General features: G+C 40.7%; 1 protein-coding gene across 1 annotated transcript in view; it reads right to left on the reverse strand.

The window, feature by feature from the left end:
• LOC134602671 (tetraspanin-11-like) overlaps window positions 1-27,962 on the reverse strand; it is a 235,443-nt gene that overhangs the window by 60,879 nt on the left and 146,602 nt on the right. The window contains exons 4-5 of the mRNA XM_063447794.1: window positions 19,792-19,866; window positions 957-1,061 (exon numbers count right to left, since the gene is read on the reverse strand). Of these exons, the coding sequence (XP_063303864.1) occupies window positions 957-1,061; window positions 19,792-19,866 (180 nt within the window). The remainder of the gene's footprint in view (window positions 1-956; window positions 1,062-19,791; window positions 19,867-27,962) is intronic.

Below are 27,962 nucleotides of genomic sequence, written 5' to 3' on the forward strand. Positions count from 1 at the left end.
TCTACAGCAAGGGCAGAGAAGAGCGGTTAAAAACAAACTGCTCCAAATTGCTCACTTCACTGGCAGTTGCCATCTTCAAGCGGTCGAAGTTTTAAAAACTATAAATTCTACAGCGAAGATCTTTATATTGTGAGAATCACAAGACCCAGATCTACATGTTGATGCATAGTGTGTCTCTGAAATATTAAAAATGAAGGCACAGTCGCAGTTTAGAAATTGCCCTTCAAGTTTGAGGTGGCTAGAGTGGAGTTTCAATGAATGTCAATGGACGGCGTGAGTTGCAAACAAATGGTCATATTGGGAAAACTATCAGGACTATGGTTTAGCTGTGGACATTTTTAGTGGCAGCAGGGATAGCTGAACGTTTTGATATAAGATTTGTGTAAGTGGGCGTGAAAATGAGGGAGTTTCGGTGGCAGTTTAGAAATCATGTCCTGATTTTTCAGCTCACACTCTAGCTTTTGTCAGCTCCACTCTAGTTTTGAACATTCCATCATTCATTCCTATGGGACCAATTTTGCCACAAAAACGACGATATTTCGTGAACCATTCGGCGAAACGTTCCACAAAGTAATAGCACACTGATCGGGAACAATCCGCAAATTTTGGTATATTACTGTCTATGTAGTGTAAAAACTGTGTGAGTAATTAGGGTGGTAAATTTGGCTGTAATAAGAATAATAATATATATGTGAGATAATAGTAAGTGGTCTTGCCATGAAAGAACACTTAATGATTATTATTGTTTTGTTATGAAATATATGCCCAAAGTGGCATGATGATATGAAAGGCAGTTTTATCTTGGCAACAGAAGCAAAGATATGCACAGTCTAAAGAAAATATCAGTTATATGGCTTAAGAGGAACTAAACGTGGGAGAGGAGTAACAGGCACAGTATAGAGCAGGGGTATTGTAATTAGCAATACTTGTCACAATAAATAGGCAATAAATCTTACGTCTTCCTGCAAATGATCGATAGCTTCTGTAATGTATTCTTTTCCAAGCTTTGCATAATCTTCTACAATAGTCTGATTGAGGCTCTCTTTAAGTTCTTCACTTATCTTAAAAGTAAAATTACAAATATAAACATATACTTAGGTTTACCGTAAAATTGGAGTAAAATGTTAAACTTGACTTATATATTAATTATTTTGGTCTACATTTTGCAAATTGAGTTTTCAATCTTACACAGTTAAGGCAAAATCTAAATTAAAGGGTATAAGTAATCCACTGGAACACTGGATCATAGGAGATGCTGTGCAGATCCATGGTTGTGGAGTGATCAGAAGATCTCATTGGACTGGCACAGCACACTTACTGCAAAGAACTCTTAATCACACATGTTGAAGCATAGAAAGTATAAGGGGCAAGCAGGACACAGAGGAAGGAGAGGAAGAAGAGTTTAGTGTGGGAAGGGAGTAGGTGGCACATGGGACACAGATGAGAGATGAAAAAGCAACACAAAGAGTCTTGTTGAATATTCAGGTGGGGGAAGAGGGATCAATCATGTCTCACATTTGGTACAGAAATGGCAGATAGGGAACACAGCCAAGGAGGTTATACAGAAAGTAGGGATAGCAAGGAAGAGGAATGATGACTGTGCATGAGGGAGTCAACTGCATAGGACACAGGTGGTGAGAGGTAGAGAAAAATAAGCATAACAAGAGAGCAAATAGTAGAGAAAGTAGAGAGCAGAGAAATTGTTAGTGACGAGGGAGAGATCAAGGTATACAAGAAATGACAAAAGACAGAGAACAGATTGCACAGTAGTGAAGGGAGAGATCATGGACAATGGGTAGTGAGGAGGCAGAAGCATGGTACATACTTAGGATAAACCAGGGGACAGGGAAAGGGTAGGACAAAGGTGGGATAAGTCAAGAGACAGTGGTAGGGTGATGACAGTATAGAGGGTATAATTGTACAGGAAAAACAGGGGACAAGATGTGACATGCACAGAAGAAGGAGAGAATAAGAAACGAGAGAACAGTTAAAATGACCGTTGAGGGAACACTTAAATAGAGTCGAGTAGGAAAGGAAAACTAAAAACAATGCAATCAAAAAAGTGCAAAATTCAGAAGTTATGAAAATAAAAACTGTATGTATATATATATATATATATATATATATATATATATATATATATATATATATATATATATATGATCCAAATGAAATAGGCTGCTCTCCGGACTTAAAAAATTCAATTTTTATTAAAGTTGATTAAAAGCTACGACCAACGTTTCGGTCCGTGTTCGGGACCTTCTTCAGGGTCAAAATTCAGCAGGACAATACAACACATTACACATACAACCAATATATACCATTAATAATTAAGTAGATTACTCACCAAAAGTGTTTGCCGCCTAATCCGCCATCACCCAGTGTACTTCCGGGTATGCGCGCGCGTCTCTGAACGTGCCCCGCCTCCCGTTACGTGATCGTGCGTGTATTGCTACCTCGATCACCAGGAGCTGCGGTTTCTATGGTGATGATACACAAACGTGCAATTTACATGAATCGGATGTGCTCCCAATTCCAAATACTATAAGGGGAACATAGTTTAAAGTGCTAAAAGGTGCATAATATGTATGAAAATAACCCTTAGATTCTTATGGTTATTAAATATAAAGTGTATAGACTTATTTAATCTAAAGTGCTTAAATTGAGTATATAGCAGCCAATATTAATATATAAAGTGCCCAGTGCCAAAAAAACTTCAAAATCAGTGCTTAAAGTGAACCACACTAAAATTAGTGCTGCCAAATGCCATATAACTCTAATCCCTATGGTACATAAATTTATAATTATTTAAATACTATACATACATACATATAAGTTAAAAGCATTACAGTTAAACTTTAAAATTTAAAATTTAAATCCAAGTCCACGTTTGATCCACAATCCAATAAACCTTCCATTAGGACATTTTTGGCAACTACATCCAAGATGACACAAGAAGTAATATCTAAACGGCACAAAAAGAGATATAACATCAGTAAAAAGGAGCGACAAGTCCTGGACAGTCTATCAAAAGACCGCACCATTGTTATCCGCTCAGCGGACAAAGGCGGCGGCGTAGTCCTTATGAATTACACAGATTACGCAGAGGATTTGTTTCATCAACTCCAAGACCTGAAGACTTATCGTCCCTTGCCAGGTGATCCTACTGCAGAAATACAAAGGAAGATCAGTGACGTTACAGATATGGGCCTCAGAGCTGGATATATCAGTCTAGACCTACATAAGTTCTTGAACAAGCAACACCCCCGGACTCCTATCATATACAGTATACCGAAAATCCATAAGAGTATGCAGAATCCCCCGGGACGTCCCATTGTGTCCGCCATAGGGGGCATTTTAGAGCCCATAGCACAGTGGTTAGACTATATGTTTAAAGGACCTGTGGAAGAGTTGGATACCTGCATCAAGGACACACAGACCCTCTTATGTAGAATCCAGACATTGGAATTTGGGGACCAACCTCCTATATTCATTACCATGGACGTTAACAGCCTGTACACGGCCATCCCTCACATAGATGGAATCGAAGCTATGCGACAAGTGTTATGCGACTCGACGGTTTATCAAGGCCCTATGATTGAATTTACATTGGAACTTTTATCTCTGGTACTGTATAATAACTACTTCAGATTTGAGGATCGGTGGTATTTACAGACAGCGGGTACATCGATGGGGTCAGCCATGGCCCCTATGTACGCCAACGCGTACATGTACGTATACGAGCAAACACATATTCTGACTCCGTACAAGGATAAAATTATTGGCTACTACCGCTTCATAGATGACCTGCTGATAATCTGGAGAGGTACTTGCAGTGAGGCACATTCTATGATAGAGCAGCTCAACTCATTGCAAACACCTATCAAATTCACGGCAAATGTTAGTGAAGTTAGTGTACAGTACTTGGATTTGGAACTTACATTTGCATTTGAGGCAATACAACATACATTATTTTCAAAACCGACAGATCGTAATACTCTACTGCATGCAGACAGTGCACACCCAGTACCGTTGAAAAAATCCATTCCTAAGGCGCAATTCCAAAGAGTTATACGCAACAATTCAGATATGAGTAAAGCTGAGTTACAATTGCAGGCGATGACTGAAAAATTCCTGGACAGAGGCTATGACCGTCGGGGGTTGGAACAGGCACTGTTGAAAGCTAAAATGGCTCCGGTACCTACCATTAAGGATCCCGTACAGAGGATGGTATTCCCGATGACGTTTCATAATACCTCAAGTGAATTTACAGCGATTGTCAAAGACAATTGGAGGATGGTCGCCTTGGATGAAAGTTTGCCCAGGATTTTTAAGGAGAAACCACTGATATGCTATAGGAGGGGCAAGAACCTCAAAGACATGTTGGTGCATACTGACCCAGTTGAAAGTTACTCCAAAGTGGACAAACACAACATAAGGGGGTGCATTCGATGTTTAGGATGTGTGACCTGTGGGCACATGATTACAGCAAAAAAGTTCAACCACCCACACACCAATAAGGTCTATGAGATAAGACACACCATTACCTGCAAAACTCCTTATGCAATCTACAAATTGGTGTGCCCGTGTGGTCTACATTACGTGGGCAAGACTGAAACACCCCTATGCGAGAGGATCAGGGGTCACCGGTCAAGCATAAGGTTAGCGTACAGGGATGGACAAACAGATAAACCCGTCGCACAACACTTTTTGGACAAAAAGCATCCTTTGGCATCCCTAAAGTTCATAGGGATAGACCACATCCCTCCCCCCCGGAGAGGGGGCAATAGGGGCAAATTGTTGCTTCAACGAGAGGCGTTTTGGATTAATCAATTGAATACTGTGTCACCTCTGGGACTGAATGAGAATATCTCTTACCACTCTTTTCTGTAGGATAACCAGCTAGTTTAAAAAAAGTTTTTAACTGTAATGCTTTTAACTTATATGTATGTATGTATAGTATTTAAATAATTATAAATTTATGTACCATAGGGATTAGTTATATGGCATTTGGCAGCACTAATTTTAGTGTGGTTCACTTTAAGCACTGATTTTGAAGTTTTTTTGGCACTGGGCACTTTATATATTAATATTGGCTGCTAGATACTCAATTTAAGCACTTTAGATTAAATAAGTCTATACACTTTATATTTAATAACCATAAGAATCTAAGGGTTATTTTCATACATATTATGCACCTTTTAGCACTTTAAACTATGTTCCCCTTATAGTATTTGGAATTGGGAGCACCCTTTAGCACTTTAAACTATGTTCCCCTTATAGTATTTGGAATTGGGAGCACATCCGATTCATGTAAATTGCACGTTTGTGTATCATCACCATAGAAACCGCAGCTCCTGGTGATCGAGGTAGCAATACACGCACGATCACGTAACGGGAGGCGGGGCACGTTCAGAGACGCGCGCGCATACCCGGAAGTACACTGGGTGATGGCGGATTAGGCGGCAAACACTTTTGGTGAGTAATCTACTTAATTATTAATGGTATATATTGGTAGTATGTGTAATGTGTTGTATTGTCCTGCTGAATTTTGACCCTGAAGAAGGTCCCGAACGGGGATCGAAACGTTGGTCGTAGCTTTTAATCAGCTTTAATAAAAATTGAATTTTTTAAGTCCGGAGAGCAGCCTATTTCATTTGGATCATTTATCATTTTGGAGCTTTGGACTGGCGCCCGGCATTGGCTTATGGTACACGTGAGTGCTGGGGACTTTAAATAAATTTTTATATATATATATATATATATTGTGACCGAAAGCAAGGAATTGTGCTGGAGGGAATCTATATACCTCCCCAGATTTTGCAAGGATCCTACTTTGTGTAATTAGCCCCAGGGAAATGTGTTATGTTATAATGAATGTTGCACTTTAAATATGTGTATATTTGGGCCCTGGGGTGGAGTACTTGGAGAGTAGGGTGGGCCAGTGCTCCACTCCACATTTTGGAAGTTGCTGGAAATGGACAAGCCATCCAACCCAGTTAGCTGATTATTTTGTTTAGTTAGTGCTCAGAAGAGCAAGGCTTTTGTTTTGTATATTTTTGTTACCTTTATACCTTACTGTGCATTAATTTTGGAGCCACAATAAAAGAGCAAGTCCTTTTACCTCATCCAGCGTGTGAAGTGTCTCTAAAGCCTGAAAAGACTGTGTGTAACACCCCAATCCCAGGACAAGGTACCAAGAGAAAGGAGTACTTTTGTCACAATATATATATATATATATATATATATATATATATATATATATATATATATATATATATAATAAAATATATTTAGCTGCTAAACACATAAGAGGTAATTCCCAAAAGCCTTCAAAATCAAATATTGAAAAAAAAGGGTCTCCCTTAAATGTTGTTTGAAAAAAAGGGAATAATAGGAAAATTCGTAAATTATAAAGTGCAAAGTCTTTTTACCACCAGTGGTGGTCATAAAGTGTCAAAGTTAGTAACCATGTCTTTGATGTTGTTGTCAAGAGTAAAAGTATACTTTATATCCATAGTTCAATGTTCCTAAAAGGATACTGCAAACAGGGTGGATTAAAAAAGTAGTTTTATTTTGTTTGGTTAAAACCCTGGTAGTACACTTTAGCACATATAAGACTAGTGGTTCAAGAAATATTAAAATAACCACTGAAAAGTCCAGTCCATGCAGATAGGCAGTGTATAGATAGAAGAGTTTTACTACTCCGTTTGAGCAACTGGACCGGTCTGAAATCCTTTTAAGCCGCAGTATTGAAATCTGAAATGGAGGGACGCTGTAACTTTACACCACTGGAAGATTCTGCTGGTTCTGGTTAAAAATCTTAAATGAAGGCCTTTTTCATCAGCTCATCAACGCATTTCGCCCATACTCGGCGGGCATTGTCAAGATAGTGAGGTATCCTTCCCTTCTGATATATATATATATATATATACCATGTACAATTGCAATACCGATCATTTTTTGTTAAAGGTACATATGCCCTTCTGTGGAAGGGCTTTTCATGTAATGGCCAACTTAAATAAATGTAATTGAAAGGTTCACATAAAATCTGAGTACATGTAATTGAATAGACAATTTTTCTACAACATCTTTAAAAACATTATAAGCATACAGCATATTATAGAATACATAATTATAATGAGATCAATGCAAATATGATCTTAGCATCAATTGTTATATTTGTTTGAATTGTTCAAAAGGGATTATGAGCATGATTATATGAGAAACAGACGATTCATTCAGCGTTTTGTTACTTATTGCATTTTAATTACAAGCCACTACTTTCTTAATGATAATCTTGTATAAAATTAAAATACAATGAAAAAGAGCACATCATTGTTTTGTATTAAGTAACATTAACAAATAAAAAATACATATAGTAATCGAAAGTGGAGAATTTGCTTAGTTAGAAAGACATTAATATAGAAGATTACTTTAATAAAAAAAGATTCTAATTAAAAAAATATTAGCGATCTTGATTCGGTTTTTGTATGTATAAACTCCCGAGGTTATAATGATCTCTCAAGTTGATAAACGTCTTCCGAAATAGTCATTATGCACTGGCTTGCAATTATTTAGATGACATATGAACATAAGGGTGATTATTAACCCTTGTTAGTATCTATAGTATTAGTTTGAGGTACAAAAACACATTACAGATTACTAAATTAAGATTACAATGAAAAGGAAAAGGATCAATAACTATATATCACATTTACCCAATTATTTTTGGACATCAAAAATATACAAATGATCAAAAAATTAATTATCCTATGACTTGATTATCACAGTGTTCCACTTTCTATTGTATGACAAATGATGATAAAAGGGAACCTAAAAAATACAGAAAATATTTATATGTATGATAAAAGTACAAATAGAAAATTACCCATTTAACCAAATGATAAAAGAAAGACCCCCCCCCCAAAAAAAGACCCCCCAAAAACTGCAGAAGATATATTATAAGAAAAAAGGAAAAAGCATAATAAAATGCTAAAAAAATATAAAAAATTAGTGCATGCAGAGACTATTAAAATAGAATTGACTAAACTCTATGTTTTATATTTCAAAGGATGTTAAGTAGTTCTAGTTCCACATTTAATCTGAATGGAACTAAAGATTTTAAATTATAAATTCAGATCATGTCTTGTTTGATGAGTTTTTACTTAAATCACCTCCCCTCCATGGTATGTGGACTAACTGAATCCCACAGTACTTTAATGTTTTAGCATTACCATTCCGGCTTCCAGCAAAGTGTTTAGATAGAGTGGGGTTTCAAATTTTCTATTAATATTGTAAGTATGTTCTCTTAGTCTACTTTTTAGCATGCATTTGGTTTGTCCAACATATTGGAATCCACACTCACATTCCAGTAAATATATTACCTGTTTTGAGTGACTGTGACGGTAGTCACCATCACTGGGGATGGAAGACAGACACTATGGGTGGACTCCCAAATTCCTTTTGTGTTTTGTCACATTGTGCCTATTATTTGTGCAGGGTATGTTGAATGTATTGCTGGTCTGTGCATCTCCCCCTCCCCCCTTTTTCCTGTCCTATTGTTTCCCCAGCAAGGCGTTGTCCAAGGGACACTGCCAGACCAGTTTAATCTAGCTGCTCTGTCCCTCCCCAATCTCCCATCAGCCCTTGCTATTGTCTGACCCCACCCTTCCTTGTACTATAGTAATCTATGTAACCTATTGTATGTAAGTGAGGCTGTTGGGGGCTTAAACTATGTGTGCCATTTTCATTAAAGAGTTGCTGTTTAACCTTCACAATGTGTCGTCTGGTGTTTGGTCCAGGGTGGAAAAGACCCTCAGTGATCCCAGTCAAGCCTCGGCGTCTGGGTCTGAAGTGTTTCAGGGTCCCTGATAGCTACAAGGAAGCAGACTTGGCGGAGGTACTCGGTCGGAGTACTGGAGCTCCGTTACATTGGTTGGCAGTGGTGGGATGGCTTCCTAGCAGCTGGAGAAACGTCCCTGGACACCGGCGCCTCTACTGGGATCCCACTGTGCTTTCTGGAATTCATGGAAATGGATAGAGCGAGCACCCGTGCAGCATCCCCATCTGAGGAGGAGTTACAGCGGAGGCTACAAGCAGCTCTCTCCCAGTACGATGGTCCTTTCTTAACAAAGGGTGAATTGGACCGGCGGGACTCGATCCGTCGGGATCTCTGGAACAATGTTCTTGAGGAGGTTTGTTGTCTCCAGGGAAAATCCCTCCCAACCATTATGCAACGATTTTGGGATCAAGTTGATTTGCGGATGCAATTCTTGGGAGAGCAGCCCCTGGAGGAATGGGGGTTTAAATTAGAGGAGCTGGTACAGAAATAATTGTGACTGGATGATTCTTACCGGGCCTTAAGGTGGTATGCAGTCCAGCAGTACTCATTTCTAGCAGATGATGACCCTCCAGAGGGTGAGGACTATGATGGCCCCGGGGGATCTCTATCCAATAAAAATGGATGGGACTCTGGTCTCTGCCTGTAGTCCCCAGGAAGGCTGGACAATGAGCTCCAATCCCCAACCCCATGTCAGAGGTGGCCCAGCCACCCTGCCTTCCCTCCAGCAGCTGAAAGAGATCGAGGGAGACAGGACGGTGGGCACACATCGGCAGGTATATGCTTTAGTAGATGCAGAGGTCGGCTGGGTAAGTGCTGCTCTTCCATGGGCAATTTGTTTGGGGTACCGATTCGGTGATGGCCTTGATGATCTGGATGTAGTCACTAACTTCAGAGACAACTCGTCTGGGGTCTCCTGTATTGGTCTCCTTCTGAAGGGGGAGAAATATGCTGGAAACTATTCTGAGTTGGAGATACAGGGTTCCAGAACTGCTATTGGGGTCTATGGGGGTCACAGTGGCCCCCTAAGAGTGGAGTCATATGGGGATAGGTTTGAGTTTGGGAATGGGGCCATGGCAGATTCACTGGGAACTCCCTTTCTCCACTTCCAAGTCCCCTCTTATGTCTTGTCACCCTGTGCTTATTAGAGGCACAGGGTGACCGAGAAGCCCAGTCTGGCCTGCCCAAACCAGACTTCCACAGACTAATCGGCTATGAGGGCTCCATGCTCCCGACCGGGACAAACTTAGAAACTATGTGGAACTTTGTCGAGAAGGCTGCCAGGATGGATGGACTTTTTGGGACTTATTACCTGACTAACTCAGGCACAGACCGATTGGAGGTCTGGTACCTGGTTAGTCTAAATTTGGGGGGGGGGGGGGGAGATATGTGACGGTAGTCACCATCACTGGGGATGGAAGACAGACACTATGGGTGGACTCCCAAATTCCTTTTGTGTTTTGTCACATTGTGCCTATTATTTGTGCAGGGTATGTTGAATGTATTGCTGGTCTGTGCATCTCCCCCTCCCCCCTTTTTCCTGTCCTATTGTTTCCCCAGCAGGGCGTTGTCCCAGGGACACTGCCAGACCAGTTTAATCTAGCTGCTCTGTCTCTCCTCAATCTCCCATCAGCCCTTGCTATTGTCTGACCCCACCCTTCCTTGTACTATAGTAATCTATGTAACCTATTGTATGTAAGTGAGGCTGTTGGGGGCTTTAACTATGTGTGCCATTTTCATTAAAGAGTTGCTGTTTAACCTTCACCATGTGTCGTCTGGTGTTTGGTCCAGGGTGGAAAAGGCCCTAAGTGATCCCAGTCAAGCCTCGGCATCTGGGTCTGAAGTGTTTCAGGGTCCCTGATAGCTACAAGGAAGCATACTTCACGGAGGTACTCGGTCGGGGTACTGGAGCTCTGTTACAGTGACAGGTGATACATTCCTCAATATTGTAAATCTTATTAGTCTGATTTGATTTAGAACTAGTAATTTTTCCATAAGGTGGCCCTGTGGTTTTGCATATATAGCATTGTCCACATTTATAAAAACCTTTTTATTTTCATTTTAATAATGTTTTTTTAGTTTCAGGGGCTTGAAAGCTGTGAACTATTTTTTGCTTAATGATTGGAGCTCCTTTGAAAACTATCTTTGGTCTGGAGGATAAAAATGACCCTAATGTGGGATTTTTAAGTAAAAAATAAAAAAAAATAGTATGATTCGTTTTACTTGTGTGAATTGTGAACTATAGTTAAAAAAAGGGGGACAGTTCCAATTATCTTCAGAAATTGTTTTGTCCCTAGGTTGTAATAGTTTTTTCTACCCAGGTTGTTAATTTTTTTAATTGACCTATTTAGGAGTTCCTGATTAGAAACATAGAAACATAGAATGTGACGGCAGATAAGAACCATTCGGCCCATCTAGTCTGCCCAGTTTTCTAAATACTTTCATTAGTCCCTGGCCTTATCTTATAGTTAGGATAGCCTTATGCCTATCCCACGCATGCTTAAACTCCTTTACTGTGTTAACCTCTACCACTTCAGCTGGAAGGCTATTCCATGCATCCACTACCCTCTCAGTAAAGTAATACTTCCTGATATTATTTTTAAACCTTTGTCCCTCTAATTTAAGACTATGTCCTCTTGTTGTGGTAGTTTTTCTTCTTTTAAATATAGTCTCCTCCTTTACTGTGTTGATTCCCTTTATGTATTTAAATGTTTCTATCATATCCCCCCTGTCTCGTCTTTCCTCCATGCTATACATGTTAAGATCCTTTAACCTTTCCTGGTAAGTTTTATCCTGCAATCCATGAACCAGTTTAGTAGCCCTTCTTTGAACTCTCTCTAAGGTATCAATATCCTTCTGAAGATAGGGTCTCCAGTACTGTGTACAGTACTCCAAGTGAGGTCTCACCAGTGTTCTGTACAATGGCATGAGCACTTCCCTCTTTCTACTGCTAATACCTCTCCCTATACAACCAAGCATTCTGCTAGCATTTCCTGCTGCTCTATTACATTGTCTGCCTACCTTTAAGTCATCAGAAATAATCACCCCTAAATCCCTTTCCTCAGATGTTGAGGTTAGGACTCTATCAAATATTCTGTACTCTGCCCTTGGGTTTTTACGTCCAAGATGCATTATCTTGCACTTATCCACATTAAATGTCAGTTGCCACAACTCTGACCATTTTTCTAGTCTACCTAAATCATTTTCCATTTGGCTTATCCCTCCTGGAACATCAACCCTGTTACATATCTTAGTATCATCCGCAAAAAGACACACCTTACCATCAAGACCTTCTGCAATATCACTAATAAAAATATTAAAGAGAATGGGTCCAAGTACAGATCCCTGAGGTACCCCACTGGTGACAAGCCCAAGCTTCGAATATACACCATTGACTACAACCCTCTGTTGCCTGTCACTCAGCCACTGCCTTACCCATTCAACAATATTGGAATCCAAACTCAAAGATTGTAGTTTGTTGATAAGCCTTCTATGTGCAACAGTGTCAAAAGCCTTACTGAAATCGAGGTAAGCAATGTCTACTGCACCACCCTGATCTATAATTTTAGTTACCCAATCAAAAAAATCAATAAGATTAGTTTGGCATGATCTCCCTGAAGTAAACCCATGTTGTCTCTGATCTTGAAATCCATGTGTTTTTAGATGTTCAACAATCCTATCCTTTAACATGGTTTCCATCACTTTCCCCACTACTGAAGTTAGGCTTACTGGCCTATAGTTGCCCGACTCCTCCCTATTACCTTTCTTGTGAATGGGCACAACATTCGCTAACTTCCAATCTTCTGGGACTACTCCTGTTATCAATGATTGGTTAAATAAATCTGTTAATGGTTTTGCTAGTACACCACTAAGCTCTTTTAATAGCTTTGGGTGTATTCCATCAGGTCCCATTGACTTATTTGTCTTTACTTTTGACAGTTGAAATAGAACCTCTTCCTCTGTAAACTCACGTGTAATAAATGACTCATTTATCCTTTTTCTTAACTGAGGTCCCTTTCCTTCATTTTCATCTGTAAATACAGAACAAAAATATTCATTGAGGCAGTCAGCTAGACCTTTATCCTCTTCTACATACCTTCCTTCTTTTGTTTTTAATCTAACTAATCCTTGTTTTACTTTTCTTTTCTCATTTATGTATCTAAAAAAGGTTTTGTCCCCCTTTTTTACTGACTGTGCTATTTTCTCTTCTGTGTGTGATTTGGAAGCTCTTATAACTTGCTTAGCCTCTTTCTGCCTAATCTTATAGGTAATTCTATCTTCCTCACTCTGGGTTTTTTTATAATTACTAAATGCTAACTTTTTGTTTTTTACTATTTTGGCTACATCTGTGGAGTACCACAGTGGTTTCTTGAATTTTTTGCTTTTACTGACAAGCCTAATGCAATTTTCTGTTGCCTTCAGTAGTGCAACTTTTAAATAATCCCATTTCTTTTGGACTCCATTTAAATTGCTCCAGTCTGATAATGACTCCTTTACACATATTCTAATTTTGGAAAAGTCTGTTTTTCTAAAGTCTAAAACTTTTGTTTTTGTGTGGTGTGACTCAGTCACTGTTCTTATATTAAACCACACTGACTGATGATCACTGGATCCTAAACTTTCACCTACAGTAATATCTGATACCAAATCTCCATTTGTTAACACTAAATCTAGTATGGCCTCTTTACGAGTTGGCTCCTCAACGACTTGTTTTAGAGACAATCCCAGTAGGGAGTTTAGAATATGTGTGCTCCTGGCACAAGTAGCTATTTTTGTTTTCCAATTTATATCAGGAAGATTAAAGTCACCCATGATGATAACTTCCCCCTTCATTGTCATTTTAGCTATTTCTTCAACTAGTAGATTATCTAACTCTTCAATTTGTCCTGGGGGCCTATAAATCACACCTACACGAGTTACTGTGTGATTACCAAATTCTAACGTAACCCAAACTGACTCTATGTTCGCCTCACTAACCTTTATTAGGCTAGATTTTATGCTATTCTTTACATACAGGGCCACCCCTCCCCCTTTCTTGCCTTCCCTGTCTTTTCTATATAAAGAGTACCCTGGTATTGCTATGTCCCAGTCATTTTTCTCATTATACCATGTCTCAGTAACAGCGACTAAATCTACACTATCAGTTGCCATTATTGCCACAAGTTCATGGATCTTATTCCCTAAACTGCGAGCATTTGTAGACATGACTCTAAGCTTATCATTTTTTAACACACTTGCTACAGGCACCTTCTGTCCTTGTTTTGGGGGACAATTGGATTGATGTTTTATCACCCTTTTGCCCCCCCCTCCTAGTTTAAATACATCCTAGCAAAACCTCTGAACTGCTCACTGAGAACATTTGTTCCCTTTTGAGAAAGATGCAAACCATCTTTTTTGTACAGTTTATTTCCATTCCAAACAGAGCTACCATGAGCAATAAAGCCAAATCCTTGCTCCCGACACCATTCACCAAGCCACAAGTTAAAGTCCCTAATACGCATCCGCCTGTCATTCTGAGTGTTATGCACAGGCAGAACTTCAGAGAATGACAATGTGGAAGCAACCTGCCGTATATCATTGGCAAAAACACTAAAAACTTCCTTAACCTCTGAAACCTCATTGCAAGCCAAGTCATTTGTCCCTAAATGGACAAGTACATCCAATTCCCCTTCCTGCTTTGCTTGCTTAACAATATTACCGATACGTCTCCTGTCTCTGTGAGCAGTAGCTCCGGGAAGACACCTCACAAGACCACCATTGTCCATCTCCACACCTCTTATGATGGAATCCCCCACCAACAACTGCTTTCTATTAGGCTTCACCAAGCCTCTCTGCACAACACCACTAGCCTCAGTGCCTCTCTGCACAACACCACTAGCCTCAGTGCCTCTCTGCACAACACCACTAGCCTCAATGCCTCTCTTCACAACACCACTAGCCTCAATGCCTCTCTTCACAACACCACTAGCCTCAGTGCCTCTCTTCACAACACCACTAGCCTCAGTGCCTCTCTTCACAACACCACTAGCCTCAGTGCCTCTCTTCACAACACCACTAGCCTCAGTGCCTCTCTTCACAACACCACTAGCCTCAATGCCTCTCTTCACAACACCACTAGCCTCAGTGCCTCTCTTCACAACACCACTAGCCTCAGTGCCTCTCTTCACAACACCACTAGCCTCAGTGCCTCTCTGCACAACACCACTAGCCTCAGTGCCTCTCTGCACAACACCACTAGCCTCAGTGCCTCTCTGCACAACACCACTAGCCTCAGTGCCTCTCTGCACAACACCACTAGCCTCAGTGCCTCTCTGCACAACACCACTAGCCTCAGTGCCTCTCTGCACAACACCACTAGCCTCAGTGCCTCTCTGCACAACACCACTAGCCTCAGTGCCTCTCTGCACAACACCACTAGCCTCAGTGCCTCTCTGCACAACACCACTAGCCTCAGTGCCTCTCTGCACAACACCACTAGCCTCAGTGCCTCTCTGCACAACACCACTAGCCTCAGTGCCTCTCTGCACAACACCACTAGCCTCAGTGCCTCTCTGCACAACACCACTAGCCTCAGTGCCTCTCTCCACGACACCACTACACTCTGAAAGTGCAGAAAATGAATTATGTAGAGCAACAGACTGTGCAATATGCCTTTTATCCACAACTCCAAGTCTACCAGATCCTACAGTAATCCATCTGCCATTCCTAGTATGTCTCTGCGGCAGTGGCTTTGCAGCAGTTCCAGCCTGAGTTTGTTTACCAGATAATTTACAAATCTCAGACTTCAAAAATACAATCTCCTGCCGCAAAATAGAGAACTGTCTACAGATTAGACAACAACCAAACCTCCAAAAAGTGGAACGTGAAACAAATGCAAAGCAACTATTACACTGAACTAAGTCTGCCATTCCAATGAGGTGAATAATTTAAATCAAACAAACCTTAACTTTTTATTTATCCTCCTGAATACCTCGGATTACCTCCAGGTTATCTCCAGAATATCTCCAACCACACACACACTTAGAAGCAACACTCTCCAGAATATCTCCAACCACACACACTTAGAAGCAACACTCTCCAGAATATCTCCAACCACACACACACTTAGAAGCAACACTTAGATGAAGCAACCAAGCTCTATTAGCCAAGCTAATGACAACTACCCTTATATACTCCTAAAATCACCTCCCACTAGGAATGTTTAACACCTGGGTAGGCCTCTGCTTATTAGCAAACAATAGCTAATTTAAATAGCAATCAATAGCAAGTAGCTACCTAATCCAATCAAATGCCTTATAATTACCAACAGGAAATCAAACCTTGTGCAGTCAGTAACCTTTTCCTACAGATGAATCTTACCTGTAACAGTAAAAAAGAACTCTTAGCACAGCTCTTAGACAGTTGAAGCTTCTGTAAAACTCTCCAGAATATCTCCAACCACACACACACTTAGAAGCAACACTTAGATGAAGCAACCAAGCTCTATTAGCCAAGCTAATGACAACTACCCTTATATACTCCTAAAATCACCTCCCACTAGGAATGTTTAACACCTGGGTAGGCCTCTGCTTATTAGCAAACAATAGATAATTTAAATAGCAATCAATAGCAAGTAGCTACCTAATCCAATCAAATGCCTTATAATTACCAACAGGAAATCAAACCTTGTGCAGTCAGTAACCTTTTCCTACAGATGAATCTTACCTGTAACAGTAAAAAAGAACTCTTAGCACAGCTCTTAGACAGTTGAAGCTTCTGTAAAACTCTCCAGAATATCTCCAACCACACACACACTTAGAAGCAACACTTAGATGAAGCAACCAAGCTCTATTATATTCTCTCTCTTACAACTGTTGTTTAATTTTTCCTATTTGTGTTTGGTAGACTGACTCATCGGTGCAATTCTTTTTAATCCTATGGAATTTACCTAAAAGGACATTATTAAGCCAAGGTGGATAATGACAGCTTGAATTTAAAATAAAACTGGTCATATCCACACTTTTAAAAAAAAGTTTGGTGTTTAAGACATTTTGTTCCACATAAAGTACCATATCTAAAAATATATATTTCTGTGCGATGATATTTGTACGCGAAAGATAAACTAAAATCATTAGTGTTAATATACTGTAAAATTCTTATAAAAGTGATTCTTCACCTTCCAAAGGAAAGGGAAACTAGTTAGCAGACAGATATAATGAGATGTGGTGCTGATAAAGCTCTCAAAAAGACTGTGCGAAAATGACTAGACTAGAGAAGACTGCATAAAAGATAGAGACTGAAAGGATATTTTACTTAGGAGAGATAAAAAACACCTGTATAGACAAGTGGATTGCAAATATTAGAAGAAGAAAGTGCAACAAAAATTGGACAGTGGTAGTAAAGACAGATTGGTGAAGAAAAGGGAATATGCAAGGGAAGGTGGTAATTACATACTTAGTGGGAGAAGGATGAAAGTGATGCATTTCATTTAAAATGGTAAAACATTGTGATGGGTAGAGGGGAGATTGGTATGAAATAATGAGAGATGGGGGATAGAAAAATATGGACCACAGACTGAGGAACATAGGCGTGCGCACGGGGTGTGCCGGGTGTGCCTGGGCACACCCTAATCCCCGCGGCACGCCTATGGATTGAGTCCTGCAGGAACGGAGTTGCTGCACTTTTTTTGTGCAGGAACGGCGTTCCTGCAGGCACTCAGCGCCCTCCAATGCCCCCCTTCCTCCCCCCATGTCCCCCCTGTCATGGATGGGAGGGGGGGGCAAGAGGGGATGGACCCCCCCCCTGTCGGGCGGCTCTCTCCATATCAGCCGCGGCGAGGGAGCTGTGTGCTGTCTGCTCCCTCTCGCCGCGCGCCGCTTGCTGATGCTGGGAGCCGGAATATGACGTCATATTCCGGCTCCAAGCTACAGCGGACAGCCCGCGCGGCGAGAGGGAGCAGACAGCACACAGCTACCTCGCCGCGGCTGATATGGAGAGAGCCGCCCGACCCACTGGACCCCAGGGACAAGCCCACGCCAGCACTCCAGGTAGGGAGGCTGGGTGGACATTTTTTTTATTAAAAAAATTATAATTTGTGTGTGTGTGAATGTGTGTGTCTGTGACTGTGTGTGTGTGTCTGTGACTGTGTGTGTGTGTGTCTGTGACTGTGTGTCTGTGAATGTGTGTCTGTGACTGTGTGTGTGTGTCTGTGACTGTGTGTGTGTGTGTGTGTGTGTGTGTGTCTGTGACTGTGTGTCTGTGAATGTGTGTATGTGAATGTGTGTGTGTCTATGAATGTGTGTGTGTGAGTGTGTCTGTGAATGTGTATGTGTGTCAGTGTATGTGAATATGTGTGTCTGTGAATGTGTGTATGTGAATGTGTGTGTGTCTATGAATGTGTGTGTGTGAGTGTGTATGTGTGTCAGTGTATGTGAATATGTGTGTCTGTGAATGTATGAGTGTGTCTGTGAATGTGTGTGTCTATGAATGTATGAGTGTGTGTGTGTGTGTGTGTGTGTATATATATATATATATACACACACACACATATACATACACACACTGGAGTGTATATTATTTTTTTTGGGGGGTGGGAATCTTGGTTCCCACACTTTATTCCCCAGGACTTTATTCTCCCCTGTCGGCTCACGCAGAACCGGCGCTGAGTGTCGGCTCTGCTCTAAGCCTCCATGGGCCGGCGGGGAGATCAAAGATCTACCTCACCGGCCCACAGCAGCATGAAGGGAGGCAGGAGAGGACCCGGGGAGCTCTAGACAGCAGCTCCGCCAGGTTCCTCTCGCGAGATCTGAGCATTGCCGCGGCAACGCTCAGATCTCACGAGAGTTAACTCTAGCCCCGCAGGCTAGAGTTCACTCTCCACTGGACCACCAGGGATGGCACATGGCAGCAAGGATTCCCCCTCCCTACATAAGGTAAGAAGGGAGGGGGGATATTTACTAATCTGTCCCCACCTCCACAATCTGTCCAAACATACAGCACACACACACATACAGCACCCACACACAAAAAGCACCTACAGACATACAGCACTCTCACACAAACAGCACACACACAGCACCCTCACACACACAGCACCCAAACAGCACCCACACACATACAGTACACATACAGCACCCTCACACACAGCACACTAACAACACCCTCGCAAACACACACACACAAACAGCACCCTCAGAAATACACGACACCCACACACATCACACAAACAGCACCCTCACACACACAGCGCCATCACACACACATCACACAAACAGCACCCTCACACACACAGCACCCTCACACAGCACACTAACAGGACCCTAACACACACACACAAACACCCTCACACACAAACAGCACCCTCACACACACACACACACAAACACCCTCACCCACATAGCACACTACCAGCACCCTCACACATACACACACACAGCAGCACCCTTACACACACCACCCTCACACAGCACACTAACAGCACACACACACACACACACACACACACACAGCAGTGTATGTATATGTGTGTGTGTGTGTGTATATATATATATATATATATATATATATATATATATATACATATACATATACATGCGGAGTGTGTTTGTGCTTTAGGGTGCACACCCTAATGCAATAGGCTGCGCACGCCTATGCTGAGGAGTGACAGAGGTTTAAAAAGGAAGAGAAGAGGACAAGTGTGAGAGACAGAGATAGACAATTAAAAACTGGAGACTTGGGGAAAGGGGTGCTAGAAAAGTAAAAAAATAAAGAAAAAAAGAGACACTAAGAGCTTAGGTGGGACACGTGAATGGACAGAAAAATGTAAAAGCAGAGTAGCGAACGTTCCTGCATCTTGCACCAAATCAGCTGAAAGTTCTCATATTTGTAAATACATCCAATTACTTATTCAACAATTGGCAAATTATGTGATTTTGCTAAGTATAATGAAATAAAAATATATGAAGACTTACTGTTTCATAATATAGGTAAGCCAGAACACCTGCAGCGAGCTCAGCAGCATATACGGAAATTATTATTGACAAATACTGAAAAAAATATACAAAATCATTCATATTAAAAAGACTATAAAGCACTCCATCTCAAATAAAAAAAATTTTCTGAACTATACAGTTTGCTTTTTATAGTGGCTAAAAGTGCCTTAAAATTACCTGCAATTTTTATATGCTTCAATATTTTGTGTAAAGAGAGAGAGAGAGAGAGAGAGAGAGAGAGAGAGAGAGAGAATGAATCTCACAAAGGTAAGTACACCCCTCACATTTTTGGAAATATTTTATTATATCTTTTCATGTGACAACACTGACAAAATGCCACTCTACTACAATGTAAAGTAGTAAGTGTACAGCCTGTATAACAGTGTAAATTTGCTGTCCCCTCAAAATAACTCAACACACAGCCATTAATGTCTAAACCGTTGGCAACAAAAATGAGTACACCCCTAAGTGGAAATGTCCAAGTGTTGTCACATGAAAAGATATAATAAAATATTTACAAAAATGTGAGGAGTGTACACACTTTTGTGAGATTCTGTATATATATAAATATATAGAAATACAATCAATATTTTTTATAATATGTGAAACCCATACATGCCATACCATAGCTTAATGATATGCATAAACTGTGTCACAATTTGCTCTGCAAAGCCTCTAGATTTGAAGACATTGAAGGAAATTGATTATTTCTCTTTACCCCCTACTGGATGTATATTGAGGGTTGAATATAAAGATGAACTCTGTTGGTTTCTATGGTGACCTGTATGCTTCTAATTTGAATACTTTTTTAAATGTTAGAATAAAATGCACTCAGATACAGCATTAAAATAATGTAGTTTTAAGTGACTTAAATCACCACAACAAGACAGTATCTACTCAGAAATCCAAAAGAAAGGAAAAAACAATCTAATACAATACAGTATAGAAAAATAAGTAGTATTTAAGGATCGCAGACTGCACAATTACATAAGTAAACCCTATTATGATCGGCTCAAATCACAGCAGCTTTTGCACTTTCTGGGGCTGTGCACTGCCTCTCCTCCTTGATGGTGCTTCCAAACTCCCCCAAAAAAGGGGAAAACAAGGGAGACTACAAATGGTGTATTATGGAAATTTGAATTAGAATTAAAGAAAGAAACATATATACTGCTCTCCTTGTGAAGAACCTAATGGAAATGGCTCAAAGTTCACACAAAATTCAGTGTCAAATCGAGGGTGACACTTAACCCCCTCTCTGTCCTACACCTCAGTATAGCAGATTATGAAGGATCCACTTTACATGTGTATAAATATGCAATTTATACTCCCCCTTTGATAATATTTTAAAGCACTACGGAATATGCTGGCGATATATAAATACCAGTAATAAAAATAATAATAATAATAATGATAATAATGATAATAATATTAAAAGGATAAAAACAAATGTGATATAATGTAGTCCTTCAATCCAAAAACACACTTCATGTGTGATTTCACAGCTTCATCAGTTGGATTATGCTGCTACTGGAGGTAGTCCTGTTTAAATCATCCACAATTGGTGGTTGAGTCAACCCCTGTTGTTCCCCTCCAGTCAGGATATAGTGTGGGTACTATGTGTGCAAATGCAAACGTAATCTTAATTTTCGGCGTTAACCGAAAGTGACAAATCAGAATCTCGAACGTTACACCTAGAGTGCCGCAATGAGGCAGAACTGAACTCCACCCAGTAGTCATAGAAATGTAAACAAGTATAAAAAAATAAAAAAATATTCTATGGACATTACTATTTATACAGTACGGTAAGATATGAAAAGTGTTCAGTGCATAAGAAAAAATTATCTAATTAGACTTGACTCAAAAGGAGGAGTTATTATGCTTCTTGGAGATATTATAATCATCAATTACAAGATACAAACATTTTTTTTTCTTTTTCTTTTACAGTAATCAAGGAAAACAAATCTATATTATACAATGTGAGTATTATACTGAAAATAAAAGTAATTAATATAAAAAAGTAGAAATATTATATTATAGAAAATATGCATTGAATACACATAAAAAGTTGGTAATAGATCAAAAGTATCAGGATTATTCAAGTACTTTGATATGTAAGTAAATTTTAATTAATGAGTTACAAAAAACAAAAATAAACACCTAATTATCATAAAAAAATGATAGATATATATATAAATATATACATGTAAAAAATAAAAGTAACCATCAGTACTTAAATGATTTAAGAACACAACTGATTAGGAAAAGTGGCATTGCTCAAAATCAGAGTTCAGACCATGTCTTTGCAGAGTTTTAAAGGAACACTCTAGAGTCAGCAACACAAATATTCGCTTACTAAAATTCCAAGTTAAAATGATTCCCCAATTATTGAAGTTAAGATGATTTAAAAACAAAGATAAAAAAAAACTGATCATCAATGTAGTGGTTGTGGCAGTATACTCTCCTGAAGATGGGTTAATATGGCCTGTGGTCGCCCCTTCAAGTTGTGATTAGCTCCTGAGTGATTGTAGTTACTGAGTAGTGATTATAGTTACTGCTGAAGGGTAACCGCGGTATCACCCTGTTATGAATGCTGGTATATCAGATGCCCATTCGTTTTCAGTTCGGGTATCAAGATGAATATTTTCCAGCTAGAATGCAGACTATAAGACATCTTCCCCAGCAGTCAGTCATATACCCAAACATCAGCCTGAACTAGATGAAGGGTACAACAGAATTCAATTTATTCAGGCCAACTGGTTGGCTTTTTATGCAAGTCCCCAGGCATGGGGTTTACAATAACATATTCCATGGGCATTCCCCACTGAACCTGAGAGGGCACAGGGACAGATTACATACTGTAGTTACATTAGCTCTCAGGTCCAGGATACTCCCACATAGAATACAGTAATCCTTCCCCTTTACTTAGGAGATAATTGAGTCAAGTATTGTACTCAACTCAATTATTTCCAAACACAAAAAACATGTATTTTCACAAAACCCGGAAAGTGCCTTGAACCCTATGGGAACCCCAAAAAAGACATATCCCCTCATAGCCCCCATCTGGGGGACCAACATATACAAAAATCACCCAAATTGGTTCAGGGGTTTGGGAGTTCCATGGAAGTCATAATTTGACCGCAAACGAGGTTCCTGCCTAGAAAGAGTTCCATGAAATCAGGATGTGCGGTCGGTCTCTTTCGGGAAGTCCAAAAACGGAACAAATCCACAAACTGTTCCCCTGGCTCATAGGTAGCGTTTGTTCCCCTAGTTTGTGGGAACAAACCTACCAAACAGTGCCCTCCTGGCTGGTCGGTGAACAGAAGCAGGCGTTCACAAAGTTTGACCGGCGTTCGGTAAGGCAAGTGTCCGATTTTAGTTCCAGACACTCAACGACTCAAAATACCGAACAAACAGGGTAGTTTCTTCACATACCCAAACACTAGTCGAGACTGAGTGAAGGGTGAAGTAGATCTGTTTATTCAAAGTCAAATGGCACACATTTATACAGAATCTGGTACAGTAGACACTCCCCAAAACACGCCCATAAACACACACACAAAATGTCCACAAAATGCATTGTCATCGTTACTCAGCAAAACAGTAACAAATATGAAAAAACATAAAAACATATATTTCCCTCATAGGAACCCCCACAGTCTATACATCCCCGGATAGCCTGGCTCTGAGTCCCCAACATATCCGTAAATCGCTCAAATCCCATGAACATAGCTGAAACATCACTGTGTGAAAGTTCTGACCGGATGCACAAATGGTCCTGTGCCCAAAACAGTTCCAGGGCGTTTTGTGCTTTTGGCCGGTCAACTTCGGGAGTTCCATGTGAAAGAAATACCGAATGCATACTCTGGCTTCTTGGTTGCGTTTGTTCGTTTGAACCATATGAACAAACCTAATGAATGGCGCTCTCCTGACATGTGTGGGGAAGTTTAGCGGTGTTCGGGAGTTTCAGTGTGCGATTTTAGTTCCACGCGATCGACGCCCAAACAGCGATGCCTGTATTTTTGCAAACAAGCCGCACAATTAGAGCCCACACTGATTGAAGTGTCAGGAGAGGTTAACAAGGGTCAATAAGCTCAGGGGTGGTCTGCAGTTCTTGGGTTGGTTCGGTTCCTGAACAGTCCCCGGGAATCCCAGAAATCAATGTCTTTTAACAGCCTTTTTGCTGGGTCCATAGTCTCCTCCAGGAGCTTGTGGTGAGGGCAAGTTCGCCACAGTGGTGATATGTTACCAGGTTCTGCAACCAGCCATGAACTCAATATACCCATTCATGTTCCCGAAAGGACATAAAAAGATATTCATACATAGGCACACACCTAGTCCCCATTTCCGTTCCATGTGTCTGTAAATTAAAATTGTTTCCAAACCAAAAGTAGTTGTGTTATTGTTCTAATTCATTCTATTAAATATCTATTTGTTCTGATGGATAATTGTCAGAGTCTGTTAGAAAATTATTTAATGCTTTTAATAAATAAATAAAGGCTAAAAAAAAAACAACCAAATATCAGATAAATATTGATAAAACAGATTGAGAGAAAAAAACACTGAGAGAAATGCAAAATGATAGGAACATTATAATTAAAAATGTAGACAAATGGGTTGGGGAAGTGTTAATTAAAACAGACGATTGCATTTAAGAATGCATGAGATTGACAGGATACATACACAATATTAAACAAAGACTCCCACCAACTTAATTAAGGTAGAATATTATAAGTACTTGGACAAAGGTAAGACATTTAAGATACTAAATAAGAAGGAATTTGGCTATTTAAATATACAATATCCTATAATACCATTCTACCCAAGAAACATAATGATCAGAGAAATCCCCCTGGTAGACCAATAGTATGGGATAGCATAAATTTCAAATACATTGTCTGAATGTTTAGATTAGTGTCATCAACCTACAATTTTTTTAAATTCCCAGGCATTGAATGGCTCTTTGAGTTTGTTACAAATTTAGCGGGAATTTGTATGGAACAACAAATACATTTTAGTGACAGCATATGTTAGTTCACTGTATACTATAATAGCTGATGAAAAGGGCTGTGAAACAACAAAGTACTTTGTAACAACTCAGGTAATTATCTGTAAGAAGAAACCGATTTTTAATAGAAGGAATTAGGTTCATCCTTCAATCATTTTGAGTCAATTTTTCTTATGCGCTGAATACTTTTCATATCTTACTTTACTGTATGAGTAATAATGTTTGTAAAATAATTGCTTTTTTACATTTGTTTACATTTCTAGGGGGAGAAGTTATTTCCTATTCAGTTCTGCCTAATTTAGCACTCCCGGATGAAATGTCACTTCTTGTTAGTGACGAAAAGGAAGATTAAGTTTGCATTTGATGACACAATGCCCACACTCTATCCTGACTGGAGGAGAACAATGCGGAGTGGACTCAAACACCAAGTGCAGATGATTTGAAAAGGACTACCTCCAGTAGCAGCATATTCTAACTGATGAAGCTGGGAAATCGCAAAATGCACTTTGGGATTGAAGAACTCCATTATATCATGTTTGTTTTTATCCTGGTTTGATTTAAATAGTTTTTTTATGTTATGATTTACTATTTCGATTTAAATAGTTGTTTTTTTTTTAAAGGATTTTTATTGAAGAAATTCAGGATATACAGTGTAATACTGAAATAGCAATACAGATAGTTCAGGTAGTACAAAATTGTTATTCGTGTCATACAGTCGTGATTTAATAATACTACACATTATGGCAATACCTCATATCGTTGTTAACAAATTTGGTGCCTGTGTATTCAACATATTCTCGGGAACCCTTTACAATTGCAATTGTATGATACATGGCCCATGTGAGATCACGTGTATCCACGAGAGCTTTGGGATACTCCCGTGTCCAAGGATACGCTGAGGGTAGCGTGTGAATGTTCCTCCAGTGTCCCAGGCCCTCAGTTTGGTGAGGTCTGTTAGATCTATGGTGGGGGCAATGTAGTGTCGGCTTTCATCAAGTGGTGTATACCATATGTGTAGGCAAGGGCAATAAACCGAGATTATAGAAAAACAAAAAGTAGGCTAGGGAGTAAAGTCTGGCATCTCGGCCGGGTCAGGACAAAGAAGTTGTGCAAGCCTTTTGCATCTTGGGAGTGGGAGATAGGAGATGGGGGAAGAGGGTCATGAGTCGAGAGGGGGAGGAGGAAACCGGAGGGAAGTGCTGCGTATCTGCATGGCCTATGGCTGGGCAGGCAATGGGTTCAATGGTCAAGTATGGATTCATTGTCGAGGAGGTCAAATCAGGATTCGACCGTGAATCTTATCCATGGCTCCCATACCTCCTGGAAAAGTGTATATCTATGGGAGATGGATCTATTCCATGCTTTTGAGTGTTTCTACTTTAGCGATCCATTCCCTGACCGTTGGGGCAACAGTATTTTTCCATTTTACTGCAATGAGGAGGTTGGCCGCTGTAAGGAGGGTTTTTTTGTACCTTGGGGAGGGGGCAAAGTAGGATCCTGAACACAAATGTATGTGGGGTGTGAGGCAGTTGTAGGCCTGTCACTATATTGGTCCAATCCCTTTGCGTTAGCGGGCATTGCCACCAGATATGTGCGAAGGGATGCCCTAGGTTGAGAACACTTCCAACAAACATCCAGTGTGTTTGGGAATAAACTGTGTATTTTAAATGGAGAGCAGTGCCACTTGGATATTCTCTTGTAGCCACTTTCCTGTATGTTGGTGCAGACCAGTGTCGTACATACCAGGGTCGCAGGGGTCGCGGCTGCGACTGGGCCCGGCCCACTAGTGGGCCCGGCCGCCTCTGCGACCCGGTATGTACCCACTGGGCCAGCCTCTTCTCCTGGGGGGCCCAGGAGCCGGCCACCTCAGGGCCCCCCAAGGCTGGCCCTGCTGTCACCCCACGGCCGGTCACTGGGCGGGAGAGCAGGCTAGCCGGCGCGCGAGGGAGCACTCTCCCCTGAGTGCTCCCTCTTCAGCTCCCTCGCGCACCGCACTGATACCGGAGCCGGAAGATGATGTAATCGTCCGGCGCCGGCATCCCTACGCGGCGCGCAAGGGAGCTGAAGAGGGAGCACTCAGGGGAGACCAACAGCATTACCTAAACTAATTTTATCGTCAGCCAGTCCACACAGGTGTTGTTCCCATACATCCCTCTTAAGCTTCCAAACTTAAAGGGACACTATAGTCACCAGAACAACTACAGCTTATTGTATTTGTTCTGGTAAGTAGAATCATTCCATTCAGGCCTTTTGCAGTAAACACTGTCTTTTCAGAGAAAATAACTCCCCTGGCCACTCATTAGATGGCTGCTAGAGGTCTTTCCTGTGGCAGTACTGCCTAGTGTGCAGCACTGCCATTCAGTGTCTCCACCCTCTGCATGCAGACACTGAACTTTCCTTATAGAGATGCATTGATTCAATTTATCTTTATGAGGAGATGCTGATTGGCCAAGGCTATGTTGGACTTGTGCTGGCTCTGCCCCTGATCTGCCTAGTTAACAGTCTCAGCCAATCCTATGGGCAAGTATTGTAATTTGCTCAGACCACCACTTCTGATGATGTCAGCAGACAGTCAGTTCAGAGGCAGAGCCAGCAGCTGCAGACTTGAATACAAGTTATATTTTACTATACTTAGGGAGGCAAGAAGGGGCCAGGGTGGTGGTTTTAACATAATAGGGTCAGAAATACATGATTGTGTTCCTGACCCTGTAGTGCTCCTTTAAGCAAGAGTATGTGAAGAGTAGTTAGGGTTGCCACCTTTCTTGGGAAAAAATACCAGCCTTAATCATTTGTATAATCACAAGGAGTGACATCAGCGAAAATTCTGTAAAATCACCAAACTACTCACAGTTTGATTCTGCTGTATAGATGGATTGCTTCCAGTGTCTCAGTCTCGCAAGTCACCCAGTGTCTCAGTGTCCCTATGTATCACAGTGTCAGTGTCCCCATGTCGCCCAGTCCCCTAGTCTCCCAGTGTCCCCATTTCTCCAAGTGTCCCAATGTCTCAGTGTGTCCCCATGTCACTAGGATACTGGGGACACAGTGAGACCCGGGGACACTGAGAGACATGGGGACACACAGACATGGGGACACTGGGAGACACGGGGACACTGAGACATTTAGGGAAACTGGGAGAAATGGGGAC

Source organism: Pelobates fuscus, chromosome 3 (assembly GCF_036172605.1).
Source record: "Pelobates fuscus isolate aPelFus1 chromosome 3, aPelFus1.pri, whole genome shotgun sequence".
NCBI classification, from domain to species: domain Eukaryota; kingdom Metazoa; phylum Chordata; class Amphibia; order Anura; family Pelobatidae; genus Pelobates; species Pelobates fuscus.